Here is a 16,345-nt window from a genome sequence, read left to right as displayed (position 1 = left end):
TTTTCATAATATAAACCAGAGAGTCATCAAGGAAGGACTAAAATATAAAATATCATCCAGCAGTAGAATTTCATAGCATTTCTCTCATATTCTAAAAGTGTAATACATGTAAAATGTAACCCAAAAAACCCTCTTTAGTTACAGAACATATGTGGTGACAACTGTTTATTTTGGGGATAAAACATGTTTGCCAGGAGATAATTCCTCTTTGTTACTACTCAAGGGCTTTTTAGTGTGTGTGTGTGTGTGTGTTTTTTTTTTTTTGGTATGAATTTGCTGCATATTTCAAAAGTAGTCTCCATTTTAATCAAGCAGGCCTGCTGGGCAGCTACAACTCAGACTTTCAAACTGGTCTTGGTTGGATGGCTTATAAGATCTGTGATATTTCTTGGCACTTGTTTTAAATCTGTTCCATGGTGTGAATCCTATAGTAGTTCTGGAGGTCTTCTATTTGAGGTACTGATTGTTCTGATGTATCATCTATAATTTCATTTAAAGTTTGATAATGAATACTCCATGTAATAAGCAGAGACCTTCATTTTCTTCATAGTAGGACATATTTATTGCATTTTTATTGTTTTATAAAATAATAGGATTAGCTTATTACCCATTCCATACTTGACAAAAATTAAAACTGAATTAAGTATCCATAATTGTTTATTAATAAAATTTTTCATCTTTTATCACATTGACTTTTATCACTCTAAAGTGCCACTAGAGAGAAAACTCTAATAATTAAAACTAAATGAAATTCTGATAATTACAGTTCGTAGTAAAAGAATTGGCTATGTTGGGATTATCACAACAGATCGGTTTAAATTATATGCTTAACTGTTTTCAGTGTTATTTTATGAAATTGACTGCTTGGAGGAATAAACTAGGATTATAAAGTAGATTAAAACTAAAACAAGATCATGTTTATAAATTGAGAATAAATTGCATAGTGTATTTCCCCTAGATTTTTGTGGTGTCTATTTCATTTTTGTTTAAGTTCTTTGTAGATTCTGGATTTGTTGGATGGAGAGATTGCAAAAATTTTCTTCTATTCATAGATTGCCTGTTCACTCTGATGATAGTTTCTCTTGCTATGCAGAAGCTCTTTAGTTTAATTAGATCCCATTTGTCTATTTTGGCTTTTGTTGCCATGCTTTTGGTGTTTCAGTCATGAAGTTCTTGCCCATGCCTGTGCCCTGAATGGTATTGCCTAGGTTTTCTTCCAGTGTTTTTACGGTTTTAGGTGTTATGTTTAAATCTTTAGCCCATCTTGAGTTAATTTTTGTATAAGGTGTAAGGAAGGGATCCAGTTTTACCTTTCTGCAATGGCTAGCCAGTTTTCCCAGTATCATTTGTTAAATAGGGAATCCTTTCCCCATTGCTTGTTTTTGTCAGGCTTGTCAAAGATCAGATGGTTGTAGATGTGTGGTGTTATTTCTGAGGCCTCTGATCTGTTCCATTGGTCTATATGTCTGTTTTGGTAGCAGTACCATGCTGTTTTGATTACTGTAGTCTTGTAGTATAGTTTGAAGTCAGGTAGCGTGACGCCTCCACCTTTGTTTTTTTTTTGCTGAGGATTGTCTTGGCTATGCGGGCTCTTTTTTGGTTTCATATGAAATTTAAGTTGTTTTTTTCCAATTCTGTGAAGAAAGTCATTGGTAGCTTGATGGGGATAGCATTGAATTATAAATTACTTTGGGACGTATGTCCATTTTCACAATATTGACTCTTCCTAACCATGAACATGGAATGTTTGTCCATTTGTCCGTGTCCTCTCTTATTTCCTTGAGCAGTCCTTTACATACCTTGTTAGTTGTATTCCTAGGTATTTTATTCTCTTTGCAGCAATTGTGAATGGGAGTTCGCTCATGACAAATGGGATCTCTGTTTGTCTGTTATTGGTATATAGGAATGCTTGTGATTTTTGCACATTGATTTTGTACTGTGAGACTTTGCTGAAGTTGCTTATTAGCTTAAGGAGATTTTGGGCTGGGACTGTGGGGTCTTCTAAATACACAGTTATGTCATTTGCAAATAGAGACAATTTGACTTCCTCTTTTCTTAATTGAATACCCTTTATTTATTTTTCTTGCCTGATTGCCCTGGCCAGAAATTCCAATACTGTTTTTTTAAAACCTCTTATTTACATTTATCAAAGCTTCTGTGAAAATTAGCAGTTTGTATGTTTCATTGTATTCTTGTTTGTATTTTGGAGTGCTAGATACATACTGGAAATTGAAAGATTTAAAACCGAGGCTCAGAGAACCAGTGATTCTGAATCTTGTTTTTCTAATAGGACTAAAAAGAGTTGACCCTATTAAGTATTTCGGTTAGTTTTTGGAGGCTAAACTATGAATTGAGTTTTTTTCATATAATTGTATTTTCAACTTGAATAATTGATAAGAGGGATATGATGTACTTCAAGGCATTTTGGAACTATGTTGTATTTGAGAATGTTAAAGTAATATTCCTAAAATAAAGTACAGGAGGATGTTACAAACTGTTATATATATATTCATACTGTTTTGATTCATAAGTTTTGCAAACTGTGTAGGAGACATCACCAGGTATTTGGGAAGTATCATAGATATAGCAGTGAGAGAATGTGGAAGATCTCTTCTCTGGCTAGTGTGGACCTCTTAAGCTATCTTTATGTTTTTGGCTTTTTCTACTCTAAAATGTAAAGACATTTTGTGTTGTTGTAGACTGACAGCATATACTGCAAAGAAGAACTTGTCATCAGATAGAGTTTTCCTTTTTATTCTCATTGAAATTGCTTTCAAAAGGTGGTCACTTAATTTTTCTGAGTTTAGGCTTCTTCATGGATAAAAGCCATCTAGTTAACAAGTGGCAAAGTTGAGAACCTGAAAACCCAAGCTAGGCGTTTTTGTTACTATATTACAATGACTTATAATAACAGATGCAAACATGGTGTGTCTCTTTATTCATCAATTATTTGTTGAATAAATAGGCAACAATGAGTTTTGGGGCTTGTGGCATTCTTACTAGCTTTTATTGTAGTCGAAAGAAGGGTCTGAAGGTCACATTTTATTTTGGGTATGGGATTTTACGGTCTTGAAAAGGATTTAGAAAAACATATTTAACAACTATCATTCTTAAACAGTCATGGTTTACTATATGTTAGCTATTTACAATGTTTACTTTTTATGCATCTTTAGTGTTTTTTTTTCTGTGGCCTGCCAGTTCTTTTAAGAAGTTTTAAAAAGAGCACTATTTTGCACTTTATCATTTTATAAATATTGTAGGATTCTGGCATTTAAAGGGAAGAAAATACCAGTTTGTAACAGCTAACAAATGAAAGATCTTGTGTTACTAAAACTCAGCAGTCATTTGTCTCCCTCTAGCGATCACATAACTGTGCCACATTGCCCATTTACTTGTTATCATGTTTTGATTGAAAGCCAGAAAAAAATACTTCAATAGCTTTTAAATTAGGTTTCACATTTTATGGAATTTGGTTAACATTTATTTAAGATTCTCGTGATTAGTTATAATTTTAATAGAAAATCAACAGTTCCTGCGAAGATTTTTGGGAAGGCTTTAATATCTTGCTTCATTGAGCTTAAGAAGCCGTGGTAATAAATACCATTATTACTGCCAGTAAAAAATACTCCAAGTAAACTAAGACATACCATTGATTGTAAGATACATCTCCATTTCAGAAAGGATAAATTGTGGGAAAAAATCAGCATATAGCTTTAGTACAGTAATTTAATGTCTTTGTGGCATTAGTCCTTGAAATGTTTTTCTCATTTATAGAAGAAATTTTTCATATCGGAATATATTATGACACATAATGGTATGGTTAGGTGAAACTCATTGATAATACAGTTGAAGGATCATATGCATTAAAAGTTTGAAGTTTAGAATTTTGAGTTGCAGGAACTTAAGTCAAATAGAGTTCTTTTTGATAAATGGAATTTTATGGCTGTAGCTTTGTAATATGTCAACTTTACTGGGTTGAACTTATTTTCCAGAGTTCCCCTCTCTGTCATTTGTTTAGGATGAGCCATAAGAAAGATTCTTGCATGAGATTTGAAGGCAGAAGTGAAGCAGCAGCCATTTTTGTAGCTTATACTAGTTGTGGCTTCTCTCTTGGCTCCCTCGTTGGTATGAGGTAATAGTAGCCAGGCTGCAATTGCTCTACCTTCTGTGGAATTCTGTTTCAGTTTCCCCATCTCCTGGGTTAGGTGTGTCAGGAAGGACCCCAGCGTGCTCAAGAAACCTTTAGACAATCAGGGTCAGAATAAAAACCAACATGGATTTCAGTTTTCAGTCCATTCTGGTGGGTTTCAGCTGGTGATTTTGGTTCCTATATTGTTCTTGCTTTTCTCACTTTAGAAATGTCTTTCTTGATTGCCTACGTTATACAAACTGGTTTCAGCTTCTACAGTTACACAAGATCAAATCCCTAGTGTCTCTGTCTGTCTGTCTGTCCCCCCGAACTGTTTGCTTATCTGGTCAAGCGCTGACTGATAAATTTACCATGGTATATAATTCTCAGGGAGATTATATACAATTTCAAATTTGAAATTCTAGTAATATAAAGTGACATTTAGGAAATTCAGTTAGCCATTTTTCCTTCAAAATGGTAGTGATATCTTTTGGAGTACTTAAGTATTCTTCAGTGTATTGTAAGTAATTTTAAGGATTCTTATAAAGAACCAACCCAGTAAAATGCGTAGAATAAAGGTTTCTCTCTGTTGTAATTTTCTTTCTGCCTGAAAGGACTTTGTTTAACATTTTTGTAGTGCAGGTCTTCTGTTGATGAATTTGTTCAACTTTTGTATATTAGGAAAAGTGTTTATTTTGCTTTTAGTTTTAGAAGAGATTTTTGTTGTGTATAGAATTCTAGATAGATTTTGGATTTCAAGCAATTGTATATCAAAAACAGTAAACTAGATACATCTAACTATCCAATTATTTTTTAAATGTGGTTCTTCTTACATTTATTGTTTTTGATGAGAAATTCAATGTCACTGGTATTTTTCTTCCTCTGTATTTAATGTGTGGTTTTTTCTTACTGTTTTTAAGATTTACTCTTTATTATTGAATTTAAGTAGTTTGATTATGTTATATCCTCTTTATTTTCTTTATTTTTTTATGCTTGGGGTTCAGTAACCTTTTTGTATCTGTATACTTGGGCTTTCATTAAATTTTGAAAATTTTAGCCCATTCTTTCTTTCTTTCTTTTTTTTTTTTTTTTGAGATGGAGTCTCGCTCTGTTGCCCAGGCTGGAGTGCAATGGCGTGTTCTTGGCTCAGTGCAACTTGGCCTCCCGGGTTCAAGCAATTCTCCTGCCTCAGTCTCTCAAGTAGCTGGGATTACAGATGCGCACCACCATGACCGGCTAATTTTTATATTTTTAGGAAGAGACTGGGTTTCACCATGTTGGTCAGTCTGGTCTCGAACTCCTGACCTCGTGATCTGCCCACCTCAGCTTCCCAAAGTGCTGGGATCACAGACGTGAGCCACTGCGCCCGGCTAGGCCATTATTTCTTCAGCGTTTTTTTTTTTTTTTTTTTCCTGTCCTTCCTCTTTGTCAGCGAGTCGAGTACACATATGTTTTGTTCCTTAAAGTTGTTTCAGAGCTCACTTGTGCTCGTTTTTTCAGTCTCTTTTCCTTCTGTTTCATTTTAGATAGTTATATTTTGTCTGTCTCCAAGTTCACTAATCTTTTCTTTGCAATATTTGATCTGCCTTAGTCCCATCCTGTGTTTGTGTGTGTGTGTGTGTGATACATATATTTAATCTCAGACATTATTATTTTCATTCCTAGAAGTTTGATTTTAGTCTTTTTTTATGTCTTTCATGTTTCTGTGTATACTTTGTTCAGTTTTCTTCTAGCTTCTTGAACATATGGAATACACATGTTTAAATGTCCATTAACTTGATCATCTGGCTCATTTCTGGATCATTTTTGATTGGCTGGCTTTTCTACTCATGGGTTATATTTTTCTGCCTCTTTGCATGCGTAGTATTTTTGATTGGATGTCATATTTTGTGAATTTTACCTTGCTGGGTGTTGGATAGTTTTTATATTCCTAAAAATAGTCTTGAGCTTTGTTCTGGGATATAGTTTAACTACTTGGCAACAGTTTGATCTTTTTGAGCCTTTATCCATCGATCAGTACTTTGTTTTTATTGCTTAACAATATTCTATATCTTGATGTAAAAAATTAAAAAAAAAAAAAAAAAGGCAAGGCCTCACTGTATTTCCCAGGCTGGCCTTGAACTCCTGGACTCCAGCTATCCACCTCAGCCTCTCAAGTAGCTGGGACTACAGGTGTGTACCACCATGCTTGGCTCATAACTAGACTTTTGATTTTTGAGGCAAGTATTTTTCTGACAGGTGCTTTACTCTTTTGAGATCCTCTACCATATGTATTTGTTGCCCTTTAAATTGGCCGTTTTCTGTTTGTTTAGATATACTCCGTATCATAGCAGTGTTTGAACTAGCTTTGTAATTTCCATATTTTTGGCTATTAGTTGCTACATTTTCTCTTCAAGAATGAGATATTTAAAGTAATTTAAAATAGTAGTTGAATTTGGGTATGATCAGTGATGTATATCTTATACTTTATTACATCGCCAATTTAATTTTTTGTCTTAATGGCAGTGTATCAAATAAGTTACTTGATATGAATACTAGTCAGGGATTAATGAATTAGTGTGACGACAAAGAAACCCAACAGTGTAAAATTAAGTTTTTTTTGTTGTTGTTAATGTAACAGTCTATGTCATGAGTCATTGAAGTCTGGGGAGGTTAGCGCAGATTTGCTTTACATGATTATTCAGTATCTTGTTACCTTTTATATCATTCCACTGCCCAACCCCTTAGACTCCTAGAGAATTTATATCTTCATGATAGAAGCTTGATCACTGACATATCCTGGTTTCATCTGGCTGAAAAGGGGAAAAAGATCTTAGACAAGGCATGACCAATAATGTAGATTATAGAGGTGAAAGTGATATATACCATTTCATTTATATTTAACTGATGAGAATTTAGATGACTATAATGCATTGCAAAAGAAGCTGGTATACAGTGTAGTTAGGCAGTGTTATGTAATTACTATGGCTGAAAGGAGGTTGTAATTTGGTGGGCAAGCAGCAGTCTCTGCCACAACACCAATGTAGTAGTCTTTGAACTTAACAGTTTGTAAATGAGATCTGGAAATTATCTTTGAAGAGTACCTTATAACTTAATCTATTTATTAGTACCACTCTTAAGAAAGGTCATATCAAGGGTACATAAAAATCAAATTACCAAAATTTCAATACCTCTGGTATTAATTAAAATTTTCAGTTATTATTTTAGAAAACTTTTGTTTAAGAATATTGGAAAGTTGAAATCATTCTCAGTTCTACTATTTACTAGCTGTGTAACTTTTGATAAACTACTTCTCTGTGGCTCAGTTTTCTCATATAAACGAGCATCATCATTGTTCCTAGTTCTTAGGCCATGTGCTGATCAAATGAGAATGTATCATACATAAAGCACTTAGCATTTCCTATATAGTAGCTCTCAAGATAGCTATTATCATAACATTAAGTACCTGGTTTTGGACAGAGGCAGTTTAAGGCTTTTAGTACCTAATATATGGAATTGCCAAAAACCAATTTTGAATTTATGATCTCATTGAGTTTGTTTTTGTTTTTACCAGTTGTCATCAAGAAAAGATAGAAAAGGCTTAATTTTAATACATGAGGTGATGATTATAACTTATGTGTACATAGCAATGTATTTCTTTCAGGCCAATTACTTTAATTTTGTACCTGTGTTACAAAGTAATAGTTTTAAGAAATTCATATTTCTACAATATATTTATGTACTTTTAAACCCATAATTTTTATATTGACAGAGAACTGTAAAATTAAGCATTTTTATAGTTTATTTTATAAGACTACATCATTGACTAGTTCCATTCAATTTAATTAAAAGGCAGTTTAATGTAAGTAAAGTTATACTACCCTAAATTTTTGTACTTATTCCCTAACTCTTTAAAAATGTATATGAAACCTAATGTTAAGAAAAATCACTTGTCTGTGGAATATATTCATATTCAGGAAATAATTTAGGCACTAGTAAATTTGTTGCCTGTCTCTCTTCCCCCCTGCTCTATTCCAACCACAAAAATTAATGCTTAGATCTGTTATTTTCTTATAAAAGTTGAATTTAAGGCATTTGCTCATAGCTGATTTTTCAACGAATCAAAGGTAGCCCTCATTATGTTTTTTACTATAGTCATGCATCACTTAACAATGGGATATGTTCTGAGAAATATGTCATTAGGCGATTTTCTCTTTATGCAAACATCATAGTGTGTACTTAAAGCTAGGTGGTATAGCCTATCACACACCTAGGCTATATGGTATAACCTATTCCTCCTAGGCTACAAATGTGTGCAGCCTGTTAGTGTACTGAATACTGTAAGCAGTTGTAACACAATGGTAAATATATGTGTGTCTAAACTATCTAGACATCTTAGAAAAGGAAAGGTACAGTAAAAATTACTGTATAAAAGATAAAATTTGTTAAACCTGTCTAGGGCGTTTACCACAAATGGACCTTGCAGGACTGGGAGTGCTCTAGGTTATTCAGTGAGTGAGTAGTGAGTGAATGTGAAGGCCCAGGACATTGCTGTACACTACTGTAGATTTTATAAACATCGTATACTTAGACTACACTAAATTATTTAATGAATTTTTTTTTTTTTTTTTTTTTTTTTTTTTTTGAGATGGAGTCTCACTTTGTTGCCCAGGCTGGAGTGCAGTGTAGTGGTGTGATCTCGGCTCACAGGAACCTCTGGCTCCCAGGTTCAAGTGATTCTTGTGCCTTAGCCTCCTGAATAAGTGGGATTACAGCTGCGCACCACCACACCTGGCTAATTTTTATGTTTTTAGTAGAGACAGGATTTCACCATGTTGGTCTCGTAATCCTGACCTCAAATGATCCACTTGCCTCAGCCTCCCAAAGTGCCGAGATTACGGACATGAGCCACTGCACCTGGCCAGACTACGCTAAATTTATAAAAAAATTTTTGCTCCAAAAATAAATTAACCTTAGCTTACTGTAACTTTTCACTCTATAACTTTAATTTTTTAAAAAACTTTTTGGTTCTTTTGAAATAACACTTAGCATAAAACACAAATATATACAACTCTGCAAAAATATTCTTTCTTTGTATCCAAATTCCGTAAGCCCTTTTCCATTTTAAAAACTTTTTTTTTTCTTTTTTTTTTGAGACAGAGTCTTGCTCTGTCACCCAGGCTGGAGTGTACTGACATGATCTCGGCTAACTGCAACCTCCTCCTTGTGGGTTCAAATGATTCTAGTGCCTCAGCCTCCCAAGTAGCTGGGACTGCAGACACATGCCACCACACCCGGCTTTTTTTTTTAAATTTTTTGTAGAGATGGGGTTTTACTATGTTGGCCAGGCAGGTCTTGAACTTCTGACCTCAGGTGATCTGCTCACCTAGACCTCCCAAAGGACTGGGATTATAGACATGAGCCACTGCATGTTAAATATTGCTGTTAGTTATATTTTTGTCTGGTGGATTTCTAGAAACCTGAGAAGATGGATTTATAGTCTGTGTAGCTGTCTTCGTAACTTTGTATTTTAGTTTATTTCAAAAGTAGAGTGTTTGAGAAAAGACTCACACATTAAGTAAGATGAGTGAAATTTGAGTTAAAATATGACTAGCAATTTTCATAAGTAATGGTTTTGTCAATAATTTGTTAAAGTATTCAGGTACTGGTTTACTAAATTTTACTCTGTGTATTTGTGAATCTAGAATACCATACCTTTTTTATGGATAATTGTTAATGATACTGTATCTAGTTTCTTCATATGCTTTTGTTTATAATGAGAATTTTATTTTTTAACATGAGAATAAATGTTCTCTGTTATTTTAAATACTTTTAAAATGTCTTTAGCCGCCTAGATGAATGGTTCATAATCTTTTTATCTGGTTATTCATATACTTGTGAGAATTTGTAATAGTGGCTCATGGAAACATGATTTTTCAGTTTAGGAGCGGGAGGAAAATCTCCCTGCATGAATCTGAAATACTCAAATCTCTTTATCTCCGTTTGCCCCAATTTTTATGATTGTTTTCATATTGGTGTACAATGTAGCAGGCTTAATTACCTGATGGAGTTTTTCTATGTTTTAATATTAGAATTATGATGTCCTTTTGGCATGATTTACAAATGGTGACCAAAGTGTTTTAGAAAAATTGTGTTTTAGGTTTTACTCTTTTAAAGTTAATTTTTGAAAGCATGATTCTTCGTTGTTTGAAATGGCAAAGCCCTTAGCTTTTTCTTGCTAAGGAGGACTGAGCCACATTGAAGATGCTTATGGTTAGCTCAGACATGAAAACTAGAGGCCTGAAGAATAATCCTTACTTTATCATTTTCATGCCTTTTGTAAAGAGGTTTAGAGGCTGAGAAGCTATCAGGTGCTTTTATGAGCACCAGAGAAAGATTCTAAGACATTTATTGTAGTCAGAATTAATTTATAATTCAATGTAAAGTTAACTGATTCAAAGCAGTTAGTTCATGATTTACATTCAGTTGCTAGTTATTTTTTTCTATTTTTCTATACATTTTATAGAATGCTGTATGCCAATTATAGAGCTTCATTACTAAAGTATTGGAAACTAGTTTTGTCCTAGGGATAAATACTTGGATTAAATCTGTAGTGTATTTGCAGTGCCAAGAGAGCATTTAAAACTAAAAGTAAAAAAAAAAACCAAAACATTATTTAGAAACCTCTCTGGCTGTCTTTATAACTCAACAAGACAAATCTTGAAAATGTGTCCAATTTCACAACAGTCATTATATATTGACAACATTTATTGCAGAGGAAATAAATATTATTTGTTTTCTCTGGTATTATGGAATTGGAACCAAAAAAGCATTTTGTACAACAGTTTTTGGTTAGTGTTACAAATTCAGTTAGACAAACATTTGCTTTGAACAAAAATAAAATCAATAGGGTGTATCTGACTATTTTATAAAATAATGTAGCAGTGTTCATATTCTAGCAAGATATTTAAAATGATATTCTATCAATAAAATATTTGGCTGAGATTTTTTATGTGAACTATACTGTATAATGTTTCATGCTCTTAACTTGGCTGAATGGTAATTTTTTTAGTTTTCTTTGCTGGGTAGGTAAATATTACTGTTTTGGGGAGAAATTTTAAAATTATTCTTTAATAAAAATAATTTTATCTTAATTTACCAATTCTTTTGTTGTATAGACATTTTCTATAACAAAGCACCTCCCTATTTACACTGTTAAATTTGAGTCTTAAATAATCATCTGTTTAAAGTAGAATATTCCAAGTAGAATTACATTAAATTTGTTGCACTTACTACCTCTTTTATATCTGTCGTAGTATCTTTGAATATTTGTTTAGGCCTCTGAGTCACACTGGCAACAACATTAGGAACATGGCTTTAGGCATATTTTAGTGCTTTAAGGGCATTTAGAGGCCTGTGCTAGAAAAAGTGGGTGTTAACCTTGATGATGTCATATAAGACCTGATTTGTCATTGGGGTAACATTGTAAAGCAAGATGTGAAAAAGAAAAGTGACTGATTTTTTTTTTTCTCATTTTTGTTGCCTGCCCCCTGGTGGAGAAGTTAGTAAAATCAACAAACGGTACATGAAAAGTCTGAAGGTCGGGGGGAAGATGTATACAAAAAAACTAATCATTGCTCATGCCTGTAGTCCCAGCACTTTGGAAGGCCCAATGCAGGAGGATTGTTTGAGCCAGGAGTGTCAGACTGGGCAACTGGCAAAACCCTGACTCTTAAAAAAAAAAATTAGAAAATTAGCCAGGCATGGTGGCAGGTGCCTGTAGTCCCAACTACCTGGGAGGCTGAGGTGGGAGGTTCACCTGAGCTTTGGAAATTGAGGATGCAGTGAGCTGTAATCATGCCACTGCATTCCAGCCTGGGTGACAAAGTGAGACCCCAAACAAAAAACAAATTATCCATTAATTTAGTATATGAAAATTTAAATATGTTAGAATTTTATCTTTTATAGCCTTAGTTTCTCAATTTTGGAAGGAACAAATGTGGGATTAAAATTCTAAGGATACATAGTTTTCTTAAAGGTATGCAAATTTGCTTTCCTCATTATGTTTCTGTATTTCTCAAAATGTCTTGTCATCACTTCTCAGGATCTTACTGAAGTAACACAAAGTTTAAAAATGGAAAATGAAGAGTTTAAGAAGAGGTACAGTGATGCTACATCCAAAGCCCTCCAGCTTGAGGAAGATATTGTGTCAGTAACACATAAAGCAATTGAAAAAGAAACTGAATTAGACAGGTAGTTCTATGCTTTTAAAAAATAACTTTAATAAAAATTAAAAAACTTGAAAACGTTATAATGTTACTTTATCCTATCTCAGTTTAAAGGACAAACTCAGGAAGGCACAGCACGAAAGAGAACAACTTGAATGTCAGTTGAAGACGGAAAAGGATGAGAAGGAACTTTATAAGGTAATTTATTCTTTCCACATTTATTGCCTGTTGCTTCATAAGAAATGATCCCAAAACTTAAGGGCCGCAGGTCAGCAATTTAGGAGCAGCTTAGCTGAGTGCTTCTGGCTCTTGTCTTTTGTTGTTGCAGTCCTCTTGGCAAGGGCTATAGTCAGCTAAAGGCTTGACTGGGACTGGAGGATCTGTTTTCAAGATGGCTTACTCACATGGCTTTTGGCAGCAGGCCCTTCAACTCCTCTTGAAGTGGACTTCTCATAGGCTGCTTGAATGTCCTCATAGCATGGCAGCTAGAGCTTCTCTCAGAGTAAGTGATGCAGGAGACAGCAAGGAGGAAGTCACAGTCATGTTGTGTATCACCCCTAAAAGCTAGTTTTCAGGGAGTTAATTTGCTGCTGTTTTAGATACTTAACTGGTACTGTGTAATAAGTTGAAGAGGTTTAATGATATTAAGATACTTACCAGAATTCATACAACTGTTTTTCATTTTTAAGAACATTCATATATACCTTGGGGAGAACGTTAATTTAGTAATGATTCCATTTTAGAGTTTGACTTGTAGAATATCTTCAGACTGTCATTTTGCAAAAAATAACCTCAATGCTAACAAATCTTGACCATTTGAAGTTTTTATTTTTTTTTTAAGCAATCCTGAAATATAGGATCGTTAGCTTAATTATCAGTAATGTTGTAGGTGCAAATTGAGACTTACTATCTTAAGTGGCTCGTAAGCATTTCCTGAAGGCAATTCTAGATGAGAAATTTCAAGAACATCCTGAGTTAAGTCAGTTTCTTGTTAAGTCAAGTTTCATGAGCTGACGATTATGAAAATTTGCTAGTGTTTTAAAGCAATGTTGCAAGGGTGTTGGATGCTGATGCCTTCAGAGAATCAGGAGTTAATATTCTATCCTTGTGAACAGAAATTAGTCCTTCAGTATTCTGTACATTTAAAGAGTAAAGTGTAAGAAGTAAGTTAATTCATTTCTCCTCAATACTCTTAACCAAAGCAAGATATACTTTGCAGTGGACACCAGGGATATGTATTTCTAATTTTAGTTATTGAATTTCATTTGTATGTCTGTTAGCAAATCAGCAATTGCGAAAGTCATGGGAAAATCAATATAGTTGGGTTAATCAACAAACACATTTTTCAGCACATTGAAACTAAATGATATAGTACTTTTCACTTGCAGAAAATGGAATTGTTTGAGACGTTGTTTTTGAATGCACCCCTTCTAGTTTTCCAGAATCTTGTCATGCCAGATTTGACTATGCCAAATAACATAATTTGTTTCCCCAAAAGAACAACCAAATCTATTTGCATTTTAAAATAGAACTTGAAACCATTAAATCAAAGGAAAAGACTGTAGAAATCAGGTAATGTTGTTAGGCCTTAGAATAATCTCTGTGGAAAAGAAAAAAGTTTAGGAAAGCTGTGTTCTGCTCCTACATGCTTAACTGGTCATTTGACAGAACCTGGGTCTGTTAAATCCTGGTCTAGTATGACTTTCCTTCCTTTCATAATCTTTGGGTTAGAAATATAATGGTATTTTAAACTTTGACTCACTTAGGTTATGGAGTTAGAATATTCTTGACGTTTTCAAACACCATTACAGGTACATTTGAAGAATACAGAAATAGAAAATACCAAGCTTATGTCAGAGGTCCAGACTTTAAAAAATTTAGATGGGAACAAAGAAGGCATGATTACTCATTTCAAAGAAGAGATTGGCAGACTGCAGTTATGTTTGGCTGAAAAGGAAAATCTACAAAGGACTTTCCTGCTTACAACCTCAAGTAAGAAAGTAAGTATTTTCACTGTATGTATTTGAAGATTGTAAAACATCTCTATGAAGTGTATACAATATGATTTTTAAAAAATTCCCACAACCTTTTGTTTTGAAAAAGTTCAAAATAGTTGAAAGAACAGAACAGTGCATACTAATGTACCATAAAATATTTTGCCATTCTTTGTTTTCTCTCTCCCATTTATATGGCTTTTTTTCCTGAGCCATGTGAATTGCAAGTATTATGATAATTTACTCTAAATACTTCAGCATGTCTCTCTTATGAACAAGTACATTCTTCTTCATAGCCATAATACCATTATCATGCCTAAGAATTTGACATTGATAGAATAATATTGATTCTCATGTATAGTTAGTTCACATTCAAATTGTCCCAAATGTACTCTTGTATAACCTTTAAATTATTTTGATTCAGAGTTAGTCAAATACTACATATTATTTTGATGAGTTATGAGTCTGTTTTAATCTAGAATAGTATCCCTACACTTTTTATGAAATTGATATTTTGGAGAGAACAGGCTAGTCTGAGAAAATGTTCTGTAATCTGGATTTGTCTATTGTTTCTCATGACTAGATTCAAGTGAGACATTTTTGCAAAAAATGACATAGATGCTGTTTTGTCCATCCTGTTGGAGTCATATCAAAAGTTATATAATGTCAGTTTGTTCCATTCTTGATAACTTTAGGTTTAATAATTAAAGTTATGCCTACCTGTGTCTATATAGGTGCCTTTCTTTTATTTCCCTCTTTGTGGTTATTAAGCAATCTGTATGAACACCCTATTCACCAACAGCCATTCCCCAGTGGTTTTATTGTCCTTTGATGCTCCTCACCTTCATCAGCTATTACATTGGTAATAATTAATGATAGAAAAATGGTGATTTAAAAAATTCGATTCCTTCTACAGTTATTTGTAGGTAATCTTTCATAATGAGGAAGTTCCTGTGATCCCTTCATCTTTTTTTAATATAACTTTGGACTTAAGGATTTTTTGTTGCATATTGTTATGCATAATCATCATTCTTTTTCATACCCAAATTGTTCTAAATTTAACCAGGGGAACCCTGGTTAAATTCAAGGTTTAATTGGATTTTTTTTGTCCTGGTATGTTCCTATAATGCTTTGAATACTTCTTGCTTCATGGCACAACTGTGTGTTCTAACTTCAGGTTGTTTCCCCAGACCTGATATTCCCATTTCTCCAAGGAGCTCTGGTTCAAAATTTTAGTAGGTAATGGTATTTTGAAACCAAGAACTCGATCCTGTTGCTACTGTGGGGCTGCCTCTTTGCACTTCCAGTGGGTATTCTGCATTTTTAATTTATATTGATTGCTCCAATTCAGATTTAGTACCTTAGGATTCTTTCTTCCTTTGTTGCATTCCGTATTTATATCTCTTTTCTCCCAGTGTGAGAACTCTTGTTTCCAAAACATCATTATTACTGATGGGTTTCCACCCAGCCATACACACCAATAGTTTGACAATTATTACATCAATGCAACTTCCAACAATAAATCTACTAAATAAAGCTAAGGTATTTTTACAGCTCTTTTTTCTTAGAATATATTTCACTAAGGAACTTGAACTATTTTTTTTGCATACATATGTTAAATTTTGTAATGTAATTTCATTTGTATTTAATTTTAATATTTGCTTTTATTCTAACCTTTTCATTGAATTTTATTTGACTATGTAAAACAATTGCTTTGTTCAGAAGCCAAAATGATATAAAAATTTTACTTTGAGGTCTCAAAGTAAAATTTTTTTTGTTTTTTTGTTTTTTGTTTTTTTTTTTTTTTGAGACGGAATTTCGCTCTTGTTACCCAGGCTGGAGTGCAATGGCACGATCTCAGCTCACCGCAACATCTGCCTCCTCGGTTCAAGCAATTCTCCTGCCTCAGCCTCCTGAGTAGCTGGGATTACAGGCATGCGCCAACATACCCAGCTAATTTTTTGTATTTTTAGTAGAGACGGGGTTTCTTTTTTTTTTTTTTTTTTTTTTTTTTT

The 16,345-nt window shown here is 33.6% G+C and overlaps 1 protein-coding gene across 7 annotated transcripts in view; it reads left to right on the top strand.

Moving 5' to 3' along the window:
- The window catches only part of TAX1BP1 (Tax1 binding protein 1), an 86,235-nt gene that overhangs the window by 29,768 nt on the left and 40,122 nt on the right, over positions 1-16,345 (top strand). For all 7 annotated transcript variants that reach the window (XM_032286675.1, XM_032286680.1, XM_032286678.1 and 4 more), the window contains exons 6-8: positions 12,213-12,361; positions 12,444-12,534; positions 14,148-14,336. In XM_032286675.1, the coding sequence (XP_032142566.1) occupies positions 12,213-12,361; positions 12,444-12,534; positions 14,148-14,336 (429 nt within the window). The remainder of the gene's footprint in view (positions 1-12,212; positions 12,362-12,443; positions 12,535-14,147; positions 14,337-16,345) is intronic.

The sequence above is a fragment of the Sapajus apella genome, unplaced genomic scaffold (genome assembly GCF_009761245.1).
Source record: "Sapajus apella isolate SASKATOON/1434 unplaced genomic scaffold, GSC_monkey_1.0 scaffold19, whole genome shotgun sequence".
Taxonomy (NCBI): Eukaryota; Metazoa; Chordata; class Mammalia; order Primates; family Cebidae; genus Sapajus; species Sapajus apella.
This window is presented reverse-complemented; position numbering and strand designations above follow the sequence as displayed.